General features: G+C 35.2%; 1 protein-coding gene and 1 long non-coding RNA gene across 2 annotated transcripts in view; one reads left to right on the plus strand and one right to left on the minus strand.

Annotated features, from left to right (window-relative positions):
• Positions 1-8,734, minus strand: part of LOC149783027 (uncharacterized) — a 30,293-nt gene extending 21,559 nt beyond the window's left edge. Inside the window, exon 1 of the long non-coding RNA XR_016414638.1 lies at positions 7,784-8,734. This is a non-coding gene — a long non-coding RNA (uncharacterized LOC149783027). The remainder of the gene's footprint in view (positions 1-7,783) is intronic.
• LOC149783026 (b(0,+)-type amino acid transporter 1-like) overlaps positions 1-26,315 on the plus strand; it is a 161,134-nt gene that overhangs the window by 64,356 nt on the left and 70,463 nt on the right. Inside the window, exons 3-4 of the mRNA XM_089934614.1 lie at positions 18,700-18,954; positions 20,668-20,769. Coding sequence (XP_089790740.1) covers positions 18,700-18,954; positions 20,668-20,769 — 357 coding nt within the window. The remainder of the gene's footprint in view (positions 1-18,699; positions 18,955-20,667; positions 20,770-26,315) is intronic.

The following is a 26,315-nucleotide window of genomic DNA, read 5'->3' on the forward strand; positions in this document are numbered from 1 at the left end:
GCTTTGGTCGCGGGTTCGTACCCAGTCCGAGTCATACCAAAGACATATAAGAATTATACTATCAGCTGCCACACTTGGCTCTCAGCATTAAGAGGTTAGTGTCAGGACTGGTCGACATATTGTCAGGACCATGTGACTGGGTGGAACATGACGCAGCATGTCTGCGGCTTGATGCCATAGTGCTAGACATCACTATCAACTGCTATACTGCAGACACCGTAGTGATGTGACTCAGATTGTTAAAGCAACGTTAAAACACACACACACACACACGCGCGCGCGCAATATATTGACCTAAACATGTGATATTTCGGATATCAGACATATGATATTTGTGCCTATTAATGAACCCGAATCATCCGTATGATTGGTTGACAGGAAATGGGTATGACGGTTGATTATCACGAGAAAAGAACGATAGCAGCACACATGTTTAACATTTTTTACCAAAAAGTAATGAATACAAAGAAAACTACCAGATAAAAGACACACAAATAATGCAATCACGTTTCTATCCCGTGAACATTCTAAGTATTATTCAGACATCAGTGTTTTTCTTGTACATCTCAGAGTGAAAAAAAGCCATTTTCTCACATTCCTACGTGTGCATCATTGTAAATCATCTTCTATTCCACTGCAGAGCAACGATGGGTAATATCTTTCATCAGGTGATTATACTGTCTTTCTTTACATCACCATCCACTGCGTTCATAGTGAACACAAACTTGCAAAACCCGATTTGCGTCATCAGTTCAACATTCTTTTATGATAATAAAGATAAACATTAATTGCAACATCTTTCCCTTCAAACGTACAGAACTGAAAATTTTAGTCTCGTAGACAGGCCGTTTTGCACTAATCGATCTAAGTACAGATGCAGATTATATTGTCAGATTTGGAGTCGATAAGCCGTTCCCGATGTTACTACGTTTCAAAATTCATCTTAATTGTTAGGTAGGAAAGCAAAATCAAATTTGGATCAAAATTTAAGCGAGGACGACATCATTATTCTGTGTCTATTTCAATCGTAAGGATAACGGTGGATTTTTGTTATACCGTTATACCTGTTTACATGTGTATCGTTCCACCTACTATCTTCAGTAACACATTCGGACGCCGTGTGCTAAAATTACGTCGACGATCTTGACCACTATTACACGAATGCTGCATTTTAAGCGTTTTCAGGGCATAATTTGAATCATCGAACTGTAAAGGAAACTCACTCGACGTGCTCGCCGTCTCTTGCCCCCCCCCCCCCGTCCTGGTTCATTAGTTCATTTTCGTAGGCATGTACATAATTATAGAGTATATACTTCACATCCTATATGTTATCAAATGATATACGTAAAAGTGTAAACAGGAACTCTAAGAAAGGTAATCAACGAAACCTGGAAAAGACAGGATCGCCAAATACAAACAATCTCTTACTTTAAACACTTCATCAACAAATTTAGCAAATACACAGATTGTTTTCGTATTAATAGAAGTTAACAAACGAATACCCATATACACGACTGGTGTGTTGCAGAAGTACTGTGTAATTAAGTTTACATGTAAGATAGTATATAAATACACTTAGAAAAATGATATTCACCTTCCTATTTTGCCAGAGTTGATCAATTTTTATGTTTGCATAAGAACTGAAAATAACATTCGAGTCGAAGTCCAGTTTTTATATATTTTTAATTTCAGACAATTGTCAGAAACTTTTTACACATTTTAATGTTCCAGCCTGATAGAAGGAAATACGTAAAACCTTTCTGACAAAGTATAAATGGAACAGCTTGCCGAATCGGAAAAATACTCACACTTCACCAAAACCCGTATGTGTTTTAAAGTATGTTTTGAGGGTGTGACCCATTTAATAAACGTTGAATAAAGAACTGTCTTTATGCAGTACTCAGTTCAATATTTACACAATTATTAATTCTAAATTAATACTTAACTAAGTAGTAACTATAACTATTTAAGTGGGAATCTTCACCGCATACAGTTGTTTTGGAGTTGCATTATAATTCGCAGTACGTCAATTTCACTTTGTGTCAGACGCAAAATTCTGATCTCACAGGGTGTAATTCTATTATTTCCTACTTGTTCCAGGTCTGTCTTCTGCACTAGGAAGCATTGGCATGCCTTTACAAGGCTGCCTCACCCGCTATGCTGTATCCATAATCAGTTGTCACTCAAATCGCAAGAGTAAACAAAATGATACAAAAGGCCCAGCAGCTTATCGCAAAAAGGCTTTTTTTTTGAAAATATTATAATAAAAATATTCGCAAAAATGTTTACTTCAATTAAAAGTTGTTCAACCTAGTATTTGCAATGGATCTATTTTGATATATAGTAATTATACTCGCTTATACGTCGTGTCCAACTGCAAATCTCTTGGACTGTATTTTGCTATCAGAAACCATACACTCGGAATCTTGTCCCATAAGATAGCCATAATTCATTATGCATAAGTTACTTCTTGTAATCGCGAGGTAAACGATATATTTTTAAAGCGTCCAAAAGTTGATAACAGCCAACACAACAATTTTCGGGGCCCCGAGTGGCCGAGTGGTCTAAAGCGCTCTCCGTTACGGATCACTGCCATCTCACCTCTGTCTGCGTGGGTTCGAGTCTCGGATTCAGCCAATGTGGGTATGTGAGAAAGCTTTCCAGTAGCTTCTCGAGGGTCGGTGGTTCTTTCCGGTGTTTTCCCGGGTTCTTCCTCCACCATTAATACTGGCCGCCATGTATAGCCTATTGAGTGCTGAAAAATGGCGTTAAACCCTACAACAACAACAACAACAACAATTTTCACCACTGTTTATGTCTTCACGATTACATGATATATCTCTGGTGTGTATTTGGTTACTGCATCTATGCCACTTGATCTGTAGTTAAATGTTCTTCATCAACCCACAACACCTCCGTCAGCACCAACATTTACATGTTTTGTCCTTTAGTATCCAGCGACATGTTTCTGCTATCAATGCTTGGAACTGACTGTATCTTACTATTACAACTGTATGTTCAATTTATTACTGTTGCAGTAGCGGCCTTAGCTAGGTGCGAAAGATCACCGGGGTGGGGGGGGTCAGAAATTTTGGAGTTTGTTTAATATATTAAAATTAAAGCAGATCATTTAAAAATAAGTTTGATTTTGAAAACAAACCCGTATTTCGCTTTGAATATTTCACAGGAGGAGAGAATTATAATAAAAATTAAAAAAGCGTATCCTTGTCAGTCAGTACTCTAAATCATGTTCGGAGTTGAATGTCCTTTTCATGATGATCGATGCAAATAAATATTGTTTACCAAATATATAGCATTCGCACTAAGGATTTTAATGATTTCCGTCCAGAGAGAATATTAAATTGTTGTGAACTCTTTGAAAAGCAATTCAAGATCCCCTAGTTTTAAAATGCCTAATGATTACAGAGGTATTTTACGGATAAGACCGTCATAATAAGTACGTTGAAGACAAACACGAAAATATCGGGCATTTAAATACTAGTTTGCCAAAGTTTGTAGTTGTTAACTCTTTAACCAGGAATTATCAAGTGAAATTAATCACGTGGCAACCACAGAACCTAAATTCATGTCATCTACGACTACGTCTGTACTATATGATGGGCCATCGTTAGATTACGAGGCTTCATAAATGAGTCTTTTAAAAAAAATCGATCTTGTATGCAAAATTAAGTTTAATTTAAAAGTTCATGTCAGTTGCATAATGATTTATTTCCATTAGTGATTGATAACACAGATCAACTTCTCAGCTGGAATACACATATCGATTACGTATATGCAGTGCTAATCAAAAGCCTAACTCTGTTAAATTACTGTTTGAAATTTCTACCTCCCCAGCGACTTGAAATTTATTTGTCGGAATATATACTACCATTGATAGATTATGTCTGTACCATACGGGGAAACACTCCAATTAAAATCTATTCCAGAACTGACAAAACTCCAGAAAAGGGCCACCCGAATCATCCTGAAATTTCTTATTATGACTCGTTGGAATGTTTTGCTTTTACGTCTACAATGGCTACCTATACAAAAACGTCTTCTTTATTCTAAAGGAATCATGAAATATAGGTCTTTCAACGATCTTTTTCCAGATTATATCTCTGACCAAACTGAACTAAGATCATCTATCAACAAATACCAAAGATCTCCGAATTCCGTGGTCGACCACCTGGAATGACATATAAAACCGTCCCAGTAGGGATCCTTATCATGGTGTTCAGAAATAATATGTGAGTGTTATATTCGATATGTGTACACGACTTCGGTTAAGCTGAAATATGTATACCCGTGTCCAGTATACTGTTCATTTATGTATATGCTGAAATTGTGTATACCTGTGTACAGTATACGTTTCATTTATCTATATGCTGATCAGTGTAGTCACCCATTAATTCTATATACTATACTATTTCATTTTCAATCTTACTGAGTACGTGTGCGAGGATAACCGAGTGTGTTGAAGTGAGTTTTCTTTTCTTTATTTTAAACAAAACTGGTTACCAAATTCAGGACCACACGGCATATGGGTCTTTTATTACCAAATGTGTTAATCGCTTTTGATAATAATAATAATAATAATTATTATTATTATTATTATTATTATTATTATTATTATTGGTAACATATAAATACGATGTTTACTCATCTCTACCATGCATTTATGTGTGTGTGTGTGTGTGTGTGTGTGTGTGTGTATGTGTGTGTGTGTGTGCAGTTTCTATACACCTGGTTCAAGACCGCATACCTGCATCAATAGTCAAGGTCACTTAAACCCACTGGTCAGTAATTTCAGGTGTCAACTATGATCTATAATGCCTAAGCAGAAAACTATTAAACACGCGGTCTTCGTATAATTTACCGTCATTGGTGTTCATGTTTTGACTGAACTGTTATTTTCCGATGTGGCCAAAATCGTATTAGAATTTTATCTATATTTTCATAGGGTTGCATCCTCTCGCTTCACTTATACATATATTTGTTGAAACAGACCCCCGGCCACATACTTGATACCGTTAGTTTCAGCATCATACACAGACTTTCAAGCCATGCACTGTTGCTGTTGTGGTCGGGGGCAGTCATACACATATAGGTTGAGGGAGCCATGATAGCGCCAAGGTTGGCATGCCAGAATCACAATCGGTGGGTTGTGAGTTCAGGACTTACGGTACTAATTCAGTTTCCATAGCAAACGCATGCCAACACCATGATATTATAAATTCATTCACTTTAAATTTCGGAGTGTTTATAGTCAAACCTATATTTACCAGTACATATGCATCCTGGATGACAGCTTCTGTGTAGAGGAAAGGATATGAGCCGCGGCATTTTCTGGACCTGCACGTGTTTGAAACATGTGCTTTTAATTCCGCACCAAAGAGTCAGTGCTAATTTTAGCAATGAGCGTTCCAAACTCAAGACTGTTAAAGGACTGAAATTCCATCAATACAACAATGTCTCTATTTTCTTTCTCACTTACAACGAGGATAAGCTCTCAAAAGGTTCATTTTATTAAAATCTATCTTTCATTATCAACCAATCCTGGCCAGCTAAACCAATAAGTACTATATTTTTTTCATCATTTCGAGATTGTTTCCCATTTTTTTCATACCATTAGTACAGTCCAAGTCATCTTTATGGTGTGTGTCTGGCCTTATTACTTTACTTCAGCTGACCCTGTTCTGATTATTATTTCTTGTGCTGATGTGCTATTACACACTGCTCAACCACACATGGGCTTAAGTTATCAGTTAATGCCTGCAAAAAGAGTAAATGCATCAGCTGAAAGACAACCCAGATATCACCTATCCCCCCGCCACCCCACCCCCATGATTTCGGCCCATTATTTACATTCTGAGCTATGTAGATAATTGATATATGTTAGTTTATTGGGGTGGATAGTAAATAAAATTGACGTTACGTATGTTGAAAGGTTAATAGCTATATATTTCAATTTCATCTCCATCAATTTTATTCTGCAGTACAAGACCCTCTAATCAGCAGTGTTTATCAGGCATTTGCTGAAAGAAAACTCGCAGTGTATCATCTGAAACAATTAATAGCAATGTTAGGCTTGTAGTTATGAACAGTATCTTCTTTGTTTGGTTTCTGTGGTATGAAGTAGAAACAACTCTCCCTCCCCCCCAAAAAAAAAAAACAAAAAAAAAAACCTCGGACAAAAACCGCTATTGGCAGACACACATGAGACTGGTGTATTCCACTCGTTATAAACGGGTGTCCACTAATTATTCGAGGCTAATACAAGGCGCATTTAAAAGCCCTTACTATACTTTCGCTGTATAGGAAAGATATTTATTATGCAAGAGTACGTCAATGCATCCCCAAAATACTCTCCTTCAAGTTCTACACTTGTTTTCATACTGCTTCTCCAATTATTTTGTGGCTTTTTGTATTCATTTTTTGGGGATTGTTGTTCGTGCACAGGAAAGCTACTTTTCCAACCGCATGTCAGGTTTCAAATAGTCTGCCCTCAGCGAATTTGTAACAATCGTGTTCAGCCAAATTTCAATTGGGGCTAAATCAGGCCAGTGTGTCTGTCACCACGGCGGAGTTATGCTCCGGATGCGTTGCCTTGAAATTGGTTATTACCTAGGATATCGGTATGCAGTGGTGTTACACAAGTTTTGGGGGCATACACATGAGCAGTGAACTAACAGTCACGCATAGGTACCTGGACGACAGAGCCTTTTACATCGAAAATAATGCATATAAAATTCACTTGACAGAATCCGTCAAGCGATTTGGATTCTCTGCTTGTTTTCTCCGACCGAAACTTAACTATTTTCTCTTGGATCGTTATATATATATATATATATATATATATATATATATATATATATATATATATATATATATATATATATATATATATAAGAAAACAGTAAATCCACGTTTTACCAAATGTAACAATCGCATTCAAACGTCTTTGGTGATTCTTTTCATGTCTGGTTAAGGGTTTTTGGCAATTTCAACCGAAGTTTGCTTTGCATCCGTCAATAAATGCGGAATCCACTTTGCACAAACCTTTTATGAACTTGAAATGATTTTTAAATACATTAAAAACAGCTGACGAATGAATTCCTGTGATAATACACATATCGTCCACATGATTGTGAGCATTTTTTGCCCAGTTCTCAGCAGTCACTTCCTGTTCACCAATCGCTGACAGCGGTCATTCAGAACTTGGGTCATCTTCCATGGATTCGGGATTATCTTTAAAACGATGCAAGCAGTAAGATTTGTGAATATGTTGAATAGGACATATCAGAAAACATTTTTGTAACACAATTTGATATATTTGAATTTCTCATGAATATCTAAAACGGTTTCAATGCTTAGCTGTTGAAAAGAATAAAGTGACAAAAGATATAGATATTTTTCCATGAACTTCTTTTCGGACGCAGAGTGTTATTCCTCTCGTGGGACTCTTGCACTTCATTACATCAACTTTCTAATAAACAGGGTTTTCTTTTCTTTTCCATTTCAACAAAGTTTCTCATGGAGATATGTTATGTAATTAAATACAAGTTTTCATACCCGCTATTTGCGAACCGCCATTATTTTCTTTGATATTGATAAATTTATATTGCAAAATTATTATTGTACATAATGCATATACATGCTACACAAGGATATAAATAATAATAACAATTATTATCATCATCTCATAACTTGTTATGTACACAACATCATTTTTTACGTTATTGTTTCTCTCTGTAATTTTCGTCTGGTAGTGTTTTCTTACCTATTAGACACGTGATCCTCGCCAAGTCGAATACCATTCCACACGTTTACAGTATAACGTAGGTGAATCGTTCGATAATTCTGATGCAGTATGAGTGATCTAGAACAAGTAGTTGTACAATAACCGAAATCTTTTCATCAGATAATTTGTTCACTGCTAGTAATGTGATTTGCATCAGAATTAGGTTTGAATACAAACCAGACATATCGTCATTTGGAATAGTCTTTTATAAGTACGACATGCTGTTCATGTCAGGTATTTGCAACAAAAAAAAAACAAAAAAAAAACCCACTTCTCCCCCCAAACAACACATGCAACAGGTATCTGAAATTCTATATATTAATCGTTTTGTTGGATTCTGAAGCTGCTGCTGCTAGCAGATGACTGCAGTTAGAGAAAAAAAAAACTTGCTTACTATCGTAAATCAAATATTCAGTCATCCTGCTAGACACGGATAAAAAGAAAAAAGAACCGCACCAGATATTTACACGATGATAAGATCTCAACTGGATACGCTCTAGAATTAACGATAATGAAGACAGGACTAGCTGCTTGTTCAGACATTATTAGGTTTTGAATCTGCGTCATACGGTGTTGATACATGCGGTAACTTTTCCATCCGTACGTTGTCTCATTGAGGATTATTAATAACAACCCATTTTGTTTTACATTTTTGTGATCCACGTATTATTTAAATTTCCTCTGGATATTTTAGCTCATAAGAAAGCAAGATTTAATTTGTTTATTTGTGATTAAATATGCATATTATACAGTGTTTTCTCGTCTATTTTAACTGATTAAGTTGTATGCAATGATGTATTTAGGACGTCCTCTGAAAGCGTATCGACCACTTGTCATTATGAGTTTAAATTGACTTTAATTAACTGCATGTATAAACGCTGAAAAGAAGCGAAGCTAAGGATCATCTGTGATTAATCGTAAAATAACAGTTAAAAGTCATATCAGTGGCCCGGAACACTCGCACTACAAGCTACTTAAGTTTCCTCTATTCACAGAAGGCGTCCAGATTATTATCTTTCATGAGACTTCATCTATATGCCATTGTCAGAAGTCAGTCAGGATTATACAGATTTCTTACTGCTAGTTTCCAAGATTGGAAATTATGGATAATATAATAACAACGTTAAAATATATTAAATAGCAACTGCATCGGCACTGCCCTCCCATCCCCTTATTAGATGGAGGTTGTCGTAGGGTATAATACAGACAGTTTCACGAAGTCGTAGCGTGAATACTAGTGATGTTATCATATATCGCCATCGAGATGTACTGATATTCGGTTTGGCGCGAAGAAGATTCTTAGCAAAAATAAAACACTAGAGATTGGTGATATTTGTATAGATTTGACATAACTCTCCTCTGCCCAAGTAAATCCGTATCTAATTCTTTGCAGGACATATCACTAATAGAGATTAATATGTTTTATACCATCATCTGTTACATCAGACAATATCGTGAAAACTGGCGATATCGCAATACAACGGTAGCTCGACGATAACATCACTAGGGATTACTCTACGAAAGTATTGTACACATTTTAGGGCGAGGCCTTCCCGGGTATCGCGTCTTAGGTAATCGTCCTCATTTGCTTTATGCGACAGATGGATAGTTTGAGAGCCATCTATTGTTCGCTTCATTAGGTCTAATAGGAACAGGAAGAAGAACAATGAATGGATATATTTAGCTGCCGTAAGCTTTATTGGCACTGATAATAGACATTTAGGCAGTAGTGTAGTGCTCAAAAAGAAGTGAGAGAACGCTATAAAGAACTGATGGAAGGCATGTTAATCAGATACGGGGGAGGGGGGGGGTCATGGTGGGCGCCAAAAATTAAACTACTGTCTGTTCAATTAGTTAAAGTTGTACACAGTGTGATTATATTTCCAGCTGGGGGCTTGGTTAGTTGTACATACCTAGTGAAGATAACGGTTTGATTCCACAAATACTTTTGTACAGCTAGTTGTGAAATAAATTTACAGTTTTATTTTTCCTGTTCTTGTGAATCATACAGTAAGTCCGTTCTGACCTAGAAAGGGGTTTTAGTTGTTTTTCTTGTGGTATATGGTCATAATTCATAATGATATATCACCTAATTAACATCTTAACATTTTATATTGTTATTCTTCTTGTTGACATTTATTTGCAAAGGTTTATTTTCCTCAAGTTATTATGCAATTCTTAATTTTTGCATTTTTCTGACTTTTCCTATCAATGGAACAAAAGAGACACTATTTTGCAGAGGTTCCGTAAAAAATCATAAAACTTACATACTTACCTTCCCCATCATTATTTCTATCTTCCAGGTCAAGATGTACTATTTTAAGATATCAATCAATCAGTCAGTGGGATCGTACCTGTAGGGGCAAGGTCAAATTATACAATGTAAGACGTATGACATGTTATTTATGTTTTGGTAGCACCAAAACAAAAATAATACGTAATGCGTCTTACGTCGTAGGACTAGGGCAAGGTCACGGATTAAAAATTAAATCTATCATCACACTTTCCTTTTCCACTTTATAACTTTTATGCCATTTGAGATCAAGGGACGATGCATGGCTTCCTTGTACAGAATCACTACAAAGTATGTTGCATACCACATTGGGGTGTGGTATCTTCAAGGTCACGGCTCAGTTGTTTACCATTTCCATCACACGTTCCCTTCTACTCTTTAAATTGCAAGCCGTTTTAGTTTAATGACTGAAACTTGGTACAGAATTACTACACGTGTCGCTTACCACACGGGTGGCATATCTTCAAGGTCAAGGTTACGGATCATTATTTTAAGTTTTCCATCACACTCTTCCTTTTGTTCGATAATATTAGACCTTTTTGAGATTAATGGACTAAACTCCGTGTACTCGCACATCATAACTATAAAGCGTGTGATGTGCCACAATATGGTTTCTATATCCTAGGTCTTGGACACGGATCAGTTTTAAGTTTTCCGCCTTACTTTACTTTCCATTCTATAATTATAGCTCCCTGTACGTTCGCGGGACGAGACCTGGTATGCATACTGTGTTGGTCAGGAAAAATCATAGTTGACAAAGAGCAGTTTAAAACGGATGTGAAACCAGTCCGAGTACCTTTGGGATCTACCGATCCCTTTTTCAGGGGATAATGAGACAAACACAAAGACACAAAAACCAAATAACACAAATGAAACAAGAATAAAGATACACAAACCAATTACTTTACAGAAGCTACACTATGTTTGGCTGTGGATATTTACATAAAGGATACTACCACTCCAACCCCCATCCCACCCCAAAAAAAGCACAGGGGTTCGTTACAAAGAAATTTTGGAGTATCCGTCCTTGAATCAAGGGATGGGGGTTCTAACCTGTAACAGTAATTCAAGGATGGATACTCCAAATTTTCTTTTTAACGAGCCCCTGTGCAAGAATGGAACAAGTTTTTACAGCGCTGCTTCTTACGATACATCGGACAGTTTTAGATGTTTTGTGAACCACCTTGGGATTCCATCTTTCAGGTCAGCGTCATGGCTAAATAGTTTAGGTGTTTCATCGCACTTTCTTTTCCAATATACAACATTAGAGGTGTTTACAATTAATACATTAATGCGCCATTTTGGCATGTGTGTTGTTTACCACATCGGCAGTCTTATCTCCAAGGTTAATGCCATTGTGTTTTTAGGTCAAATTTTGCAATTACATTGTCTTTTCTACTCTATAAATGTTAGAGTCATTTGAAATGAGGGGATGAGACTTGGTAAAACTATATATTCTTACTAAAAGGTGTGTCGCAAAATGCTTAGAGGTCCTATCTTCAAGGTGAAGGCCACATGTCAATTGATTAAGTTTCAGTCACATATGCCCTTCTATTTTCTTATTTAATTTTTGTATATAAATGATAACACTTGGTATAATTATATATTATCACCCGAAGATGTGTTGCACTGGTCTATATTTTAATGTTGTTTTTTGTGTTATATCAAAATGGCTGAGTTACACGGCTGAATCATGGTAACTTATGCTTGTCAGTTTTATGGCACATTCGAGATTCTTTTTTTCATTTAAGGTCAATATAACTGACCAATTTGTTTTAATCCTTTTCTGCACTGTTTTTCTAACGCCCTTTGCAGTGAATTTGGTTATTTTGCATGTCAGCACAGTAACTTTGTATTACTGTCCTTAAGGTTATCAGTCATTTCATTACTGTGAACTTATCTGATCTCACAGGGGTAGGTGAGGGATAAAAAGTACACTATTTTCTTTTTCAAATACTAAGAAGCCCTTGTCTAATATATGGAAGCTAGAGCTATGTCGATGGAATTAGTAAATTTTAAGAAAGCATTTAGTTCTAACAATCAAAGGTCTCAAGTACGGTATCCAAAGGAGAGGCAAAAAGATGAAATTACCATTTTCAGATATCACTGACGGCCATATTGGAGAATGTGATATATATATATATATATATATATATATATATATATATATATATATATATATATATATATATATATATATATATATATATGTGGTGTTTGATATCCGACTTACAAGTTTCGAAACTCCGAACAATATTAGGAAACACATTTTCAGTAAAGATATATAAGCTAAAAGAAGGTAATCTTTCAGTGTATGTATTTGGTTGATCATTGCCTCGTTGAATACAAACCAGATTCAACTGCATTTTCTAGGAGCAGTTACCAGCTGGTCCTCCGCGAAGATAAAATTTAAAATCACAGTGGGTTCGTTGCTAAAAATATATGCAAGGAATTTGGCTTGAAAACAGCATCCAGGCTAAGTTATATAACTTATATCTATAATGTAATTAAAAATATATAGCAATACATTCTTATTCGTGTCAAATTTCTGGATTCGGTATTTGCGGCATTTGACATACACAGTGTATATTATTACGAGTCTTGGGCGCCTGCAGAAATATTTTTTGGGGTGGGGGCAAACAATAGTGGTCAGCAATTAAGTTTTACAGATGTAGGCCAAAACACGTTTAGAGGTGAAATCGGGATGAGCTGGGTTGGGTGGGGTGAGTGCCCCCTCAGCCCCTATGTGCGGGCGCCCAAATTTCGCTTGAATCTCCATACGTTTTCAGCACGCGTCCAGCAGTGATCTAAAATTATGTGAGTGTGCGATGTAGCTACATCTCTACTGAAAATGGCAAAGTTCACAAAATTTCAAGAAGTGTGGTACATGGCAATAAAATAGTTTTCGCTTGAGTGAAAAGGTCTCCTTAAAAGGAGCATTTTCTTTGAAGCAGCACGTGGCGTAAACAACCGAACATTACAGTCGTAGTGAAAACATGATATCAAATTCTAGCATTGTTAAACCCGCCAAGAATTACAATGGGATGGTTGAACAACAAGTTAAGGGATCTAGTGACCATGAACTTTTCGCAATGATTCAAACATTACTTTTTAAGGTATTAAATGGCAACATTTTCATCAAATTACCAATAACAAAGTACTTTTGCAAAATCGCTGAATGACATGTGTGATTCGTACTTAACATAATTATTATTTGCATCATTAAAATGTTGTCAATACTTACAGTCTTGCAAATATCCTGTCCTTGTTTTATTTACTGCACAATGAATATTTCCTGAAAGTAACGTTTGCAGTATCATCGTCCAGAGGAGTGGAGTGTGCAGAAACCTGCAATGAACTATGATATAAAAGGCTATGTGTACAGAAAGCGTGCGTTCGGTTTATTAACACAGTGTTTTTCTATCTTTAAAACACCTCGTCTCCTCATGGGAGAAATGCAAAGGCGTAACACCTTTGGTGACATCCAAGCACTTCCATCAATGTTTTCTCAAACGAATCCACAAATAATATAAACTAATAGTTTACAATGGAAAATATTGTAGCGAAGTATTATTATACGATCAGTTCAGTAAAATAGCAAAACTCGTGTATGGAGAATTAGGACCGAAATATAAGAATATCAAATACATTTTAGTTCCACAAATACTTGCCATACTGGTTAGAATAAGAACTGAGGACAAAGCAAGTGGCCATGACTACTTAACAATTCCACTTCATAACGAATGCAATCTAAGTTTCGGCTATCCAAACTAAGGTATCATTGTTCATTCATAACTTGTCCGACTGTAACAGTTATATGTTCGTTAAAATATTGGTTAAACATAATCCAGTTAAAAAAGGTAAAATTATATGGAACAACGACTATAAATATATTTCATTCAGCATGGATTTCATAGTTGATAGGTTCATGAAAGAAGGAAAATTAATAACACTTAAAAGAAAACTTATTTTGGATATTGATTTAGATTCAGAAGACAGTCAATTGAACAACTGGCTAAAATTGTTAGTGCACATAGATACCCAAACAAATTAGAACATAACAATTCAACTCTTGGGAAAGATATGTACCTATATGTTTATAATGAAAGCTTTGATGCATTCAACAAAACAGCTATAGCACCGAATTTTCCAGTTTGACCTTGAAAAATTGCAAGCTCGCATCAATTGACGCCAACAACAACCAGGTTTACTTAACTCGATCAAATCCATTTTTGTGTCAAACCTGGTCAAACCACTTCCGTGCCGCATCAAATCGCTACGCTCGATCATCTGTAAATGTCAAGTGACATCGTATACTGCAAAGCGTATTTACCAAGCGTTGACAAGCCCATGTGATGTAGATATACACTTGAATTCAACGGCGAGATGTCCACTTATTGGACCATCAGTTCTAGTTTGCGATGGCAGCATTGAAGATAACGGCCATGGGCGCTGGCACGTGGCTGTGCAAAAATGTGCGAGTCAAAATAAAAAGATGTTGAGGTGTCACCATGTATGCAACCCAGTGAGTTCTGGGTTCTGCTGACAAATCCAAGTTGGCGATGCTGGTTTCTCACCTGGGGGATGGGGGTGGGGTTGGGCGATCATCTAATGAAATTTGATCCCGCATGAAGGCGCATTCGGAACGCTTGACTGATTTTGTAATTGCGAGTAAATCAAATCTGGTCAGTAGAGATTTCAACAACCAAATACGGATCAGACATTGCTAGCTTGTCCATATTTGTCAATGGAATTGCCTTCAAGGGATAATAATAATAATAATAATAATAATAATGGGCCTAAATTGGTGGCAGCTTAGTTTCGGAATGCTTTTCTGAACCGCTCGTGTACGTGAAGATTCCTTTGTGAGTGAGCAAACCAAACGTTCCATTGTTGGCGTTGCCGTGTCGACCAATGATTGTTAAATAAGAGTGGGTAACGTTTTGCAAATCAGTGAACTGCAACTGACCCATCCATAATGTCTTGCATTTTTCCATATTTTTTTTATCGAATGACACTTATAATGATGCTGCGATTTCATGCATGATCAAGTGACCATCGTACCTACACAGGTTATGAAGGACAATTTGACTTTCATTTTGTTAGGGTAAATTTGCAGTTTTCTTTAAACACATCTTATATGTCATTTCTGTTTTCTCTTTTTTCTTATTCAGCCTAAGCTTATTCTAAGACATTATTTTTCACTGTTTTGATTGTTGTATTTTTCCTGTACTTGCATGCCAATAACATATGTTTGTCATTGGTTATTCTTATACCATTATTTAAAATCAGTGTATTTTATTCTTATTGTCATGCTAATGTATTTCTACAGTTGATTGATATATGTGCAAGTTATCAGACTTTCAGCAATATAGCAATGGTGTCTTAAATGCTGTTCTTTGTCAGTCATTTACAACAGTATAGAAACATCAATGGAACACTTGATGCTTGATAAACAGTCTTTGAGTGCTATCAACAAGGCAAGAGGATGGCAAACAGTAACACTTACGATGTGAGATTCTAGAACATAGAAATGGTTCCCTAAACAATATATTGTCAGAAAAAGCTATCAGCAGTCCTGAAAGCAATGGTTGCATAAGTTGATCTTGATTCCATTAAAATACTAAGAAACCATAGTGCCCAGAAACATCTGATTAAAATATGATGATCTGAAAATGTGCCTCCAGCAGATATAATGCAAATTAGTGATCATAAAATATGCAGTTCGTGATAAACCACAACCCCATCTCTGAAAAGCAACAGAAAGCATGCTAAAACATGCTCACCAATATTATCTGATCTGCCCACACACTTCACTATCCTCTTGTGAATACAAGTCACATTCCCAAGTTTGAAATAATGAATCTACATTGTTCCTTGTAGACTTTACATTCACAGCTATATTCCTTGCTTTTTGATGAAACACCTCATATATTAAATATGAACATCGACAAAACAATGGATCACCATGCAGAGACAAATAATCCAATGTGACGATCAATCAAAGAGAATCAACATATTGCTTCCCCACAGAACCACATGCTCACTGTTTTGATACTGTCATTTTATAATTTGCTGATTTTGTTCAATGGTATTCCTATTTACATAGGTAATTATACTGTTTATTGTGATTTTTTAATTGTGATCATAAGTGTTTCATTGTTTCATAGTTTATTGACAGATTTTTGGTACGTTGTTAGGAACTACATTTGTGTAGAGTATTGAATTGGATGTAATGAGGCTACAGCTGTTTAATATTAAGATTATTCCATGGTAATATGATCATGCTTAGATCAGAATAAAACTAACCAGGATTGCAATTTATTTACCTTATGTTTGAATTTTTTCTTTATTATATCACTGCATGATAAGTAAAATACATAATTAATGTCTTAGATTATAAGGTTTATTTGGTTTTGGGCTGAAAACATCAAGACAACTCAACAAGCCCACTGTCATAATATTTTCTTGTCCTCAACCAATTAAGTCATGCTTTTGAAGACTCAAGCTTTGAATTCTATGTTCATCTTATCCAGTCCTGTAAACAAAATAGTCATTATCTTTAGATGCCAACTTTGTTCGTTCATATTAAACTCATACAAAATCATTATCCCCTCTTTAAAAACTGTTGAATTCAGTGCAAGGTAGCTTTAGCTTTTAGTCATTATTCTTGTGGAGCTGATCTTCTGGGTTGAATTTGCCTGAAATTTTCAAAGGATGCACCCTTTTACCCATATGATGCATCCACGTGGTATGCCTAATTTTACGTCCAACACTTCCCTTTTTATATGTTGGTCAGCCATTGCCAGTCTCTGGAATAGCTGATTGCTAGACCTAGATAAACAAGCATGAAATCAGTGTGACTATTTAGCAGTTAATCCTTATCTGATTGATGTGATGACTTCAAAGAAACGTGTTCTGCTGAAAGTTAACAACCTGTGATTGATTGCAAAATAGGCCATTTCCTTTATTGTTTTAATAGTGATTAAATTAGTGATAATGCTTATATAAATCATCAAAGCAATAAAAGCTTTCTTAACAGTAATAATAAGAATAAGAATAATAATAGCAACAATAATAATAATATCATAATAAACAATAATACTGATAATAATAACAACTGCTACTTGATTATGTGTGATTTAGAGTACGACTCTGTTGTATCAGCAGACACTTATAAGAGTGCAGAAAAGTACTTTGATGCATAAAATTTAGTCATCAAAGTCAGTTTTTATTTTACAGATAAAACAGGCATGTAATGAAAATATCATTAAATCTAATCAAAGGAGAGAAAAATAGATGACTGTGAGAGTACAAGGGAAGACAATAAAGAGAACTCAGACTCAGAATGGATATTTAATGCTGACTTTGTCTCAGCTACAGAGAAGGACCCTGATCAAAATGGCAATAGAACAAAAAAACTTGTGAACCTATAAACCTGAGTCAGAGAAGCTGTTCTCATGGTTTTAAATAGTGGAATCAAATGGGACGTTAAAAACAGTGTGTGATTGGTAGAAGACAGCTGGGAAGCAAATCCTTTCACTCAAAATGGAAATGCCAACTTGCAACAATCAACCTTTAGCTGTCACAAATTTAACCCTGATTGTTTAAATGCTGTTGAGGACTACTGTGCTATTTACAAAGAGACAGACAATCCCTTACACTGTTGAGAAAACTTGAAATTGCTATGAAAAATGACTACAGAAGCAGAACAGTTCCCTAAAATAAAAGACTTTGAATGCCAGAATGCCATACATACATTTGTTAGACCAAAGAACAGTACAGAGTAAAGAAATTGATTTGGAAAACTAGTTTGCAGATGTTAGAGTCCAGTATGACATAAAGTTTTGTGGACAATAACCGAAAAATAGTTTCTTACTGAAGTAATCTAATGATAATGAGAATTTATTCCAGATATGCAATAAAATAATAATTATGAACTTTTTCCTTTTTCCTTTCTATCCTTATGAAAGTGAGGGACTTAAGAGGTTATGCCAGTGACTCTCAAAATAGGCTGGTGACTGACTTCCACGAGTGAAGAGTCCAGGACTCCTCATCCTGAAACTCTATTGAGAGCCATGATTTTTCATGTATAAAAAATTGGCATTAATGGTTAATAATTGTAGTTATAATCTGACTGGTCCAGCATTTTTTCAAATTCAGGAAATAGTATCAAATCTTGCTGTTCTATAATTTTTGGATAAATTTTGTATGTCTTATCACTATAATTCACAGTCACTTTCCGATAATTTTATACTCTCAAAACTTTCAGTACCTACAGTACTTTGATTGCAAATTATTTTGACAGTAAACAAATAATAATATCATAGGAACAAACTAAAGATCATTATACTTTCAACTAATACCTATCTATAATCTCGAGAAAAAATGCAAATTTGACTGTACCAAAAATGAAAGGAGGAAAAAGACATAATTTTTATAAAATTATATTTAAAAGATTAGGTGGTATGAAAAACAACAGGCAATACAAGATACTGTTGCAGATATGGTTGCAGAGTGAAGTGATAGCTAATTACAGGTATATCTGAAAGAATTAAATAAATGATGACAATGACCTCAGTCTGCTTCCTCTTTGTTTCAGTGAACAACAGTAATGCAGATGGGTTGAATCAAGATGTTGGGAACCATCACATAGACGGTTTTAATGAGCTGAATGGGCCTGAGCTGGAATTAAAACTGATCCCTAATGGCTATTGTGGGAGTTCTTCTGGGTCATCATCTGAGTCCTCAATGAATTCACCCATCCCCATGAGCATTAGGGACACCCAGCAGATTTCGATGAAGAAGGAAGTCAGTCTGCTATCAGGGGTTGCACTTATTGTTGGTACTATGATAGGTATGGCACTAAAGTACTTGAAATTTAGACAGGTATATACTGAAAACATAGATTGTATAGTACGTACTGGGACTAAATGATCATGCGATCAGTTAATCATTTTTTCTAGACTGAGGCTGTAAATTTACTCAAAACACTTACATATATTAGTCTCTGAAATAAATTCATGATTCCGGTACTTGCATGAAATTGTTTCACTCTGTGACAGTTTATAGTGATGTCTAGCACAGGGGCATCATGCCGCAGACATGTAGCATGATGTCCCACCCAGTCACATTATCCTGACACCAGGCTGACCATTCCTAACACTAACCTCTTAATGCTGAGCACCAAGTGAGACAGCTGTTAGTACTATTTTTTTAAGTCTTTGGTATGACTTGGCTGGGGATTGAACCTCTGACCTCCCACATCCAAGGCAGTTGCTCTAACCACTAGGCCTCTGGAGCGGTCATGTGCAAATCGAATTTGAAGTTAAAAGTTTGAGTGTTTCACTTGAGAAGTTTTATTAATTAGGATCTAGCTATGCTAATCTAAAAATCACAAGTTGAATATCAAGTTATGGCATTTATTAACGTCCATATACTTTAATATCTGATCCTTCCCTGTTGAAGAATGTTATATCTTCCAAACAAAATTTGCTCACAGAGCAGCAAAAATGAATTATTTTACTCATAAAACAAGAAATAGAGGTCACAGTGACCTACAGAACTATATTTTGTCAGTTTTGATTTTCAGAGCATCTGGCAATTACATATCTGCTATATCTGTCCTTTTGATAGCTTTATTTTGCATTACTCAATAATTTTCACATGGCTGGCATTTAGATAGGTTGAGTTCAGAAAGCTAAAATAATTCATCTAAATAAATCAATGATCAGATGCTGAATGTATAAAGTACATACAACTCGGTTCTGATTATTTCGATATTTTCAGCTTTTCCATATAAGATACCTTTTTTCCCTGATTCTGCACTCAAAAACTATTGAATGCAGTTAATAAAAATTGAAAATCAGCTGTAGAATTATCAGAGCATAGCATTGATACTAATACTATTTGTAATATTGTAAATAGTAATATTACCAGCAATATTGTAAAATGTTTTGTATATTCTAAATGCTAATATGTTCATCAATGTTATAATTGATGTTTGCTCATTCCACCTCTGTTGCAAGCTTGACACAGTGATCTCTCTGATTTTGGTGTCCATACATCTATCGTTCAATACGTCAGTCCAAATCTGGAACTAACGGCAATGTTAAAGTTTTTGTGTGGTCAGTTTCTCAAGTACTGTTGGCCACAGAGTCATATTACTTACTATGCAGTTAGCACAGTACTGGCTATATTGTACCAGCTGAAAATTGTAAAAATGGACAGTTAAAATATTGCAACAACAAAAAGCAGACATTATTTCCTTGTCATTATGTTTTGGTTAGAATTTATTTTCTGGATGGTATTTAATGTTTACAGTGGTCACTAGAGACAACAAAAAGCTGATGTATGGATGAGCTATGTAATTCTTGTTCATGCTCTTGTTTTCTATCTGCTAGATCAAAGTCATGTCTTGATTTTCACTTTTGTTATGTTAGGTTTTTTAATGGCACTCCTGATTTAGCAAATATATGAAATTAGAAAGACATGAAGACAAAAGATCATTTAAAGATTTTCAAACTTTAAAGTTTAAAGTCAAGATAATTTGTTTCTCATTTTCTTTCAGGGTCTGGAATCTTTATTTCTCCCCAAGGTGTTCTCATGGGGTCAGGATCTGTAGGCATGAGTCTAATCATCTGGGTGGCATGTGGTTTGCTCTCTCTTTTTGGTATGCTATTTACACTTCTTTTTAATATACTTGTTATGTGGCTTTTAGATATGTAGTTCTCATTTATCATAGTCTGTAATTGTATTATATAGCCTTGTATTTTTTTATATGCCCGCTGTAAGGTGGGGTATACTATGTTAAGATATTATCTCTCTGTCTGTAAGCAAATTTATTTCTGCATAATAACTTGAGTTGTCCACCATTTACAGTCAGCAAACTTTGCACTTTGGGGTAAGGAAGAGCACTACTGATTTTGGGCTTGAGAGATCTAATGTCTAGGTCAGTGTGACTGAAAAAAGAAAAATGTTTTTTTTCTCTCACATTAACTTGCATTTTCCATCATTTAATTAATATTCAATTTTAGTTACAATTTTGAATTAAATTTCTATTGCACACCTTTTCAGTGATAAGGCTGTATTGTGAATATGAATCTTGGAATATGTAGTTCAATGCTATTTTTGAAGTCGCCAGGTTGCAAGTTGCCTGTTCCTGTTGAGTTCTTTTATTATGCCCTTGCCACATCTACGGAAGTGGCATAGAGTCTGTTTCATCATGACCCTCACAAATGTTATTTATGCTTGATTACGTTTGAAGGACTAAATTTATGGGTTAAAATCAAATTTTATGCAAGGCTTTACACTAAGATGACCAAGGTAAAGTTTTGATTTTCATTGATTTCTGGCAAAATGCTTTTGATTTATGGCAACACTTTGACTTCCAACATTGCCCTTCAAAACTAAACATGACATGAGATACTTACATTAGGAACACCTAAATCAGGTTGTATTTGTACCATTTTATGGCCAAATTGTTTGAACTTATCTCCCCTGTTTGACTTAGAACCTTTCCCTTTAATTTATGCTTAATATATTTTGAAGGATTTCATGGATTTAAAAGCACTAAAAAATTTTATATACAAATTTAAATTTAGAAGACCCAGGTCATGTGTTTCTCATTTTGTTGCAAAAATGTATGGAGTTAAGACTAGTGTTTGACTTAGGACTCGTCCCTTCTGTTGCAGTTTATTGGCATCGGTCATCCATGTTGGATGGAGATATTTCTTACTATGTAAGATATTTCTTAGCATGTGAGATATTTCTTACTATGTACATATCTAAAACTATGCATTGGTAATGAAATGAGAAGAGTGTAGAGATAATAGTTAAATTAACAAATGTTTGAAAATCAGGCCGCCAGTGTAAAGATAAAGGCATGTATATATCGAATGAGCAAGAAAACAATTAGCTGGGGGCCACTTATGAGTTAAAGCTGATTTTAGACTTTAATTTGGATGATTGGAATTAATGCTAATGCCTGTAATGTTTACACGATTCCTTGGTTGCTCAGATCTGGAGATTCTTGTCCTGGTACAATCTTTAAAGTAACATCTTTCACGAAAAGTTCATATCCTTGTTTTTCAACCATTTCTCTACACATTGTTCCCATGGAGACATGATTTATTTATACATGAATAAACCGGCAAGAGTTGAGCTTCATTTACTTGGCCTGCTGATTTTTGTGCATATTTGTTCATCCACACACTGCAGATTCTGTACGTAAATAAAATCAGGCCTCTTGAATCCTTTCTCAGCAATTATGCTAAGGGGTGATTAGAAAATGTGTTTGTGGAGTTTGTCAGTACAAGCTACATTATGAACCCTATCATATCAGGGACATAAATCTGAGGGACACTGGAATCCTATTAGACTTTATAATGAGATGCATCTTAGTGCTAATCCCAGCCATCCAAATCAAGCCATCAAAGATCAACATTACATGCTCAAATGTACCATATATCCCCTTCTATAATTAGAATATAAGCATGTTACAATAGGCCACCCCAAAAATCTACACAATTAAATTGATTCAACTTCTAATTTTATTTCTTTTGTGTGGCCTAGAAAAGCAAAAAATTTTTCTTCTTATTTTAATAAAAGTATAATCTAGAACTCTTGAACTGTCTATGAATTTTACTTTCCTTGTCAGTTTTATTTCTGTGTAGTTATCACATGTTCATTTGTAGCATAACTCTTGCATCAGCTTTGATTGTTGCCCTTATATTGTCATGCTATGAGAATGTGTGTTGTTTAATTTTATTTGTTGTTCTTAATATGTACCTTTTAGCTCTCAACTGGTGACATTTATGATTCTTTTGTGTATTTAGGAATTTATAAAGACTAAATTTAGTAGTCTTTTAACAGAAATGCATGTAATGCTTGCGTGAATCAGTTAATAATTACTTATTTCTAATACAAGCATAAATTTATTTAACTTTGAAAATATTTTAGAAATTGCATTAGGCATTAACTACATTCATTTTCATATTTCTCAAAAGTTCAAAAATGTGTTAAATAATGGAGCAGTTTCTGTAATGGTCTGAAAATCTAATCTTGTCATTTACATATGAATTTAAATACTGCCTACCAAATTTACTTTGTCTGCCTCTAGTGGTTTTTGCCTTATTAATCATGCTAACAAGGTTTTCTAAGTGCCGACATTTTTAAAATATATAAAATTGAAAAAATTGATGTAATGACCTTGAACTCAAATCAGGTAATCTGTATAGAAATAAAAAGAATGCAAACAAAATTTAATTAGTTTGCATTGAGTGGTTTTATGTTGCAATCTTGCTAACAAGCCTCTTGGGAAAGGTGGATGGGCATGACCAAATCAAGAAACCGCGGACATTGGGGTCATAATCATACATACATACATTCAAACCATGTAAAATAGACATTTAAGCATCCATACATGTGACCACTCTGGTAACCTAGTGGTTACAGCATCCGCCTCAGATGCAGGAGATCGCAGGTTCGAACCCCAGCTGAGTCATACCAAAGACTTTAAAAAATGGTACTAACAGCTGCCTTGTTTGGTGCTCAGGATTAAGAGGTTAGTGTTAGGACTGGTCGGCCTGGTGTCAGGATAATATGACTGGGTGGGACATCTTGCTCCATGTCTGTGGCATGATGCCCCATTGCTAGACATCACTATAAACTGTCACACTGCAGACATCGTAGCGATATGACTGAAAAATTGTTAAAGCTAGGTTAAAAATCCAAATCACAGACACACACACCAAATAAAACACACACACACACACACATCCATACATGTAGAAGCTAACTGGCAAACATTACCATCAATGCTTGCTTATAAGTTGAGTCCAAATGCAAAAAGTACAGACCCATATCTGCCATTACATAATGCACCAGCAGATCAGGGTCTATATTGTTTGTTCTACTTGCTACTCCTAACAAATACCAGATCTGCAGGTACATTATGTGATGGCAGATCTGGGTCAGTGCAGTTTGCAGTTGGAGTATAAGCAAGTATATAAGTTATGTCTTCATCATTTAGAAAATAGTTTCTAATTAAATGTAAAATTTGAGATTTAGACAGCTACTCCCAAATGAACAGCTTGTTTTCAATATATATTTTAAACTATTATATATGATCCTTATGGAATTAATAAAACTGAAGTAGTGGATTGAGGTTAACAAATATCCATGATATAACAGAATACATTTGCACACTAAAAGAGTGTAAAAAAAAAATAAACACTTTTCTTCTATATGCTGTGGTTAAATGTATTCATTCCATGGTTTATGAATTTTTAATTCCAGCACAAACACGATGGATACATTAGAAGTGATTTGTCCTAACGATGTATCTTGTTTTAAACTGATGTGCATTTTATGGATGCATATTGTATTAGATTTTGTAAATCATGCGCCAACTGTGAACTGTATTCATCCAGATCTGCCTTCCCATAATGCACTTGTTAATCAGGCTGTTTGTTTCTAATTCAGATTTTGAGCATACAGCACATCTTCTGATCTGAATGTGATGACTGCTGATTTGGCCCCATACTCTCAAAATGGCCGATCTGGCCCCATACTGTCAAAATATTGTGAGCTAGAAACACGAACTTGTGATCAAAACCTCACAATTAGATATGATACATGTAATATATCTTTGACATTGAAATTTAGCGTACTATCCAAGTTAAAGGAAGTCCCAAAAGCTCAGTGATTTTAACATTATTCCCAGTGACATTATAGTCAGTCGTAATGTTCAGTTTGAGCTTCAACTCAATATGTTTTTTTAGTGCCTAGTGTACACACTGAGAACACAGGACCTGGTGAGTACACTGCAAATAGGGCCCTTGGTGTACACTGTAAATACAGGGCCTGGGGTGTACACTGAATACATTGCCTGGGATGCAGATTAAATAGTTTGATTTGGTTGTTATACACAATTAGATGCAATATTTGTACATTTAGTAGCTCACATTTTCTGTATTACATTTTGCTAACAACTAGTGTTGTGTTTAACCTATTGTTTTATCACAATGCTGTTGACTTGATATGCCTCTAACTCTCATCAATGCAGACGTCATGAGGGAATTATCACTGCCTAGAAGGTACAACATGACATATCACCCTATTGAAGAGGTAAATTAAAAAAACAACCAAACACACAAATAAATGACAAAGATATTTATTAATAGTCTATTATTTCATGAATTTATGTTGTAGGAAAGACTTTTCCAAATATACCAGAACCTCTGTTTATTTACATGTATGTAGTATGTTGCTGGTTTTTTTTGTCATTTGCCACTGGTAAGGCATTGTATATATTTTGTTTGGTTTTCTTATATCATAAAAAATTCTAGAAAATACTTTGCTTGTTTAGTTTTTGAAATATAAATGTTGTTTCCATCTTTTCATTAGTAATTTATTTTTCCAAATGAAGCCCAGGGCATCCAACCTTATAAATTTTGTTGAGAAGTGGGGGTTTGTGAAGTGTGATTATAGCTTCTTTTCAGCCATGGACTGATATAATGAAATAAAACTAATACAATGTAGGTTTACTGGCATGTTGTAGCAGGTAGCAATAACATCAAAAGGGAACATTTAGTCTTGAAGCATTATTCTCTAAACTTCCAGGTATGCTTTATCACAGAAGTATCATTAGGTTCCAGCTCAATAAAGCTAACGGAGCCCTATAGTACACAGGCTTGTTCAGCAGTTCATTTGACTGTTCAAGAGCAATTTGGTTTCTACAAGATAACATTACTTAGAGTTGCTGGATTTATGTAAAATTTGATTGACTGTATGACTTTACATTACTGACACCTTGTCAGGGTTCTATTTTCAGCCTTCCATATCATTTTTTGAAATAGTTACAGTCTTTAATTGCTGATCATCCATACTTTGTTTCTGCATCTCAACTAATTTGGCATACATCAATATACTGATGAGATCTTGAATCGTTGGATTTTGAGTGTAACATGGCATCATTTGCATGAGTCATGCCCCTTGCCAAGTGCAGGGATCGTCCTGGGCTTCGCCAATGTCGCAAATTGCGATTTTTTTTCCTTATTGGCGACAAAAATATCCCATCTGGCGATTTTTTTGGCGACATACTTTTAGGTTATTTAATTTGTACATACAATCATGGATTTGGACTGGATAAATTAAAAGGCAGAACGAAAGGAAGCCACAAACATGACTAAGCAATGCATTGGTATCAATCTGTTA

Source organism: Sinohyriopsis cumingii, chromosome 15 (assembly GCF_028554795.1).
Source record: "Sinohyriopsis cumingii isolate HCF-2022 chromosome 15, ASM2855479v2, whole genome shotgun sequence".
NCBI classification, from domain to species: domain Eukaryota; kingdom Metazoa; phylum Mollusca; class Bivalvia; order Unionida; family Unionidae; genus Sinohyriopsis; species Sinohyriopsis cumingii.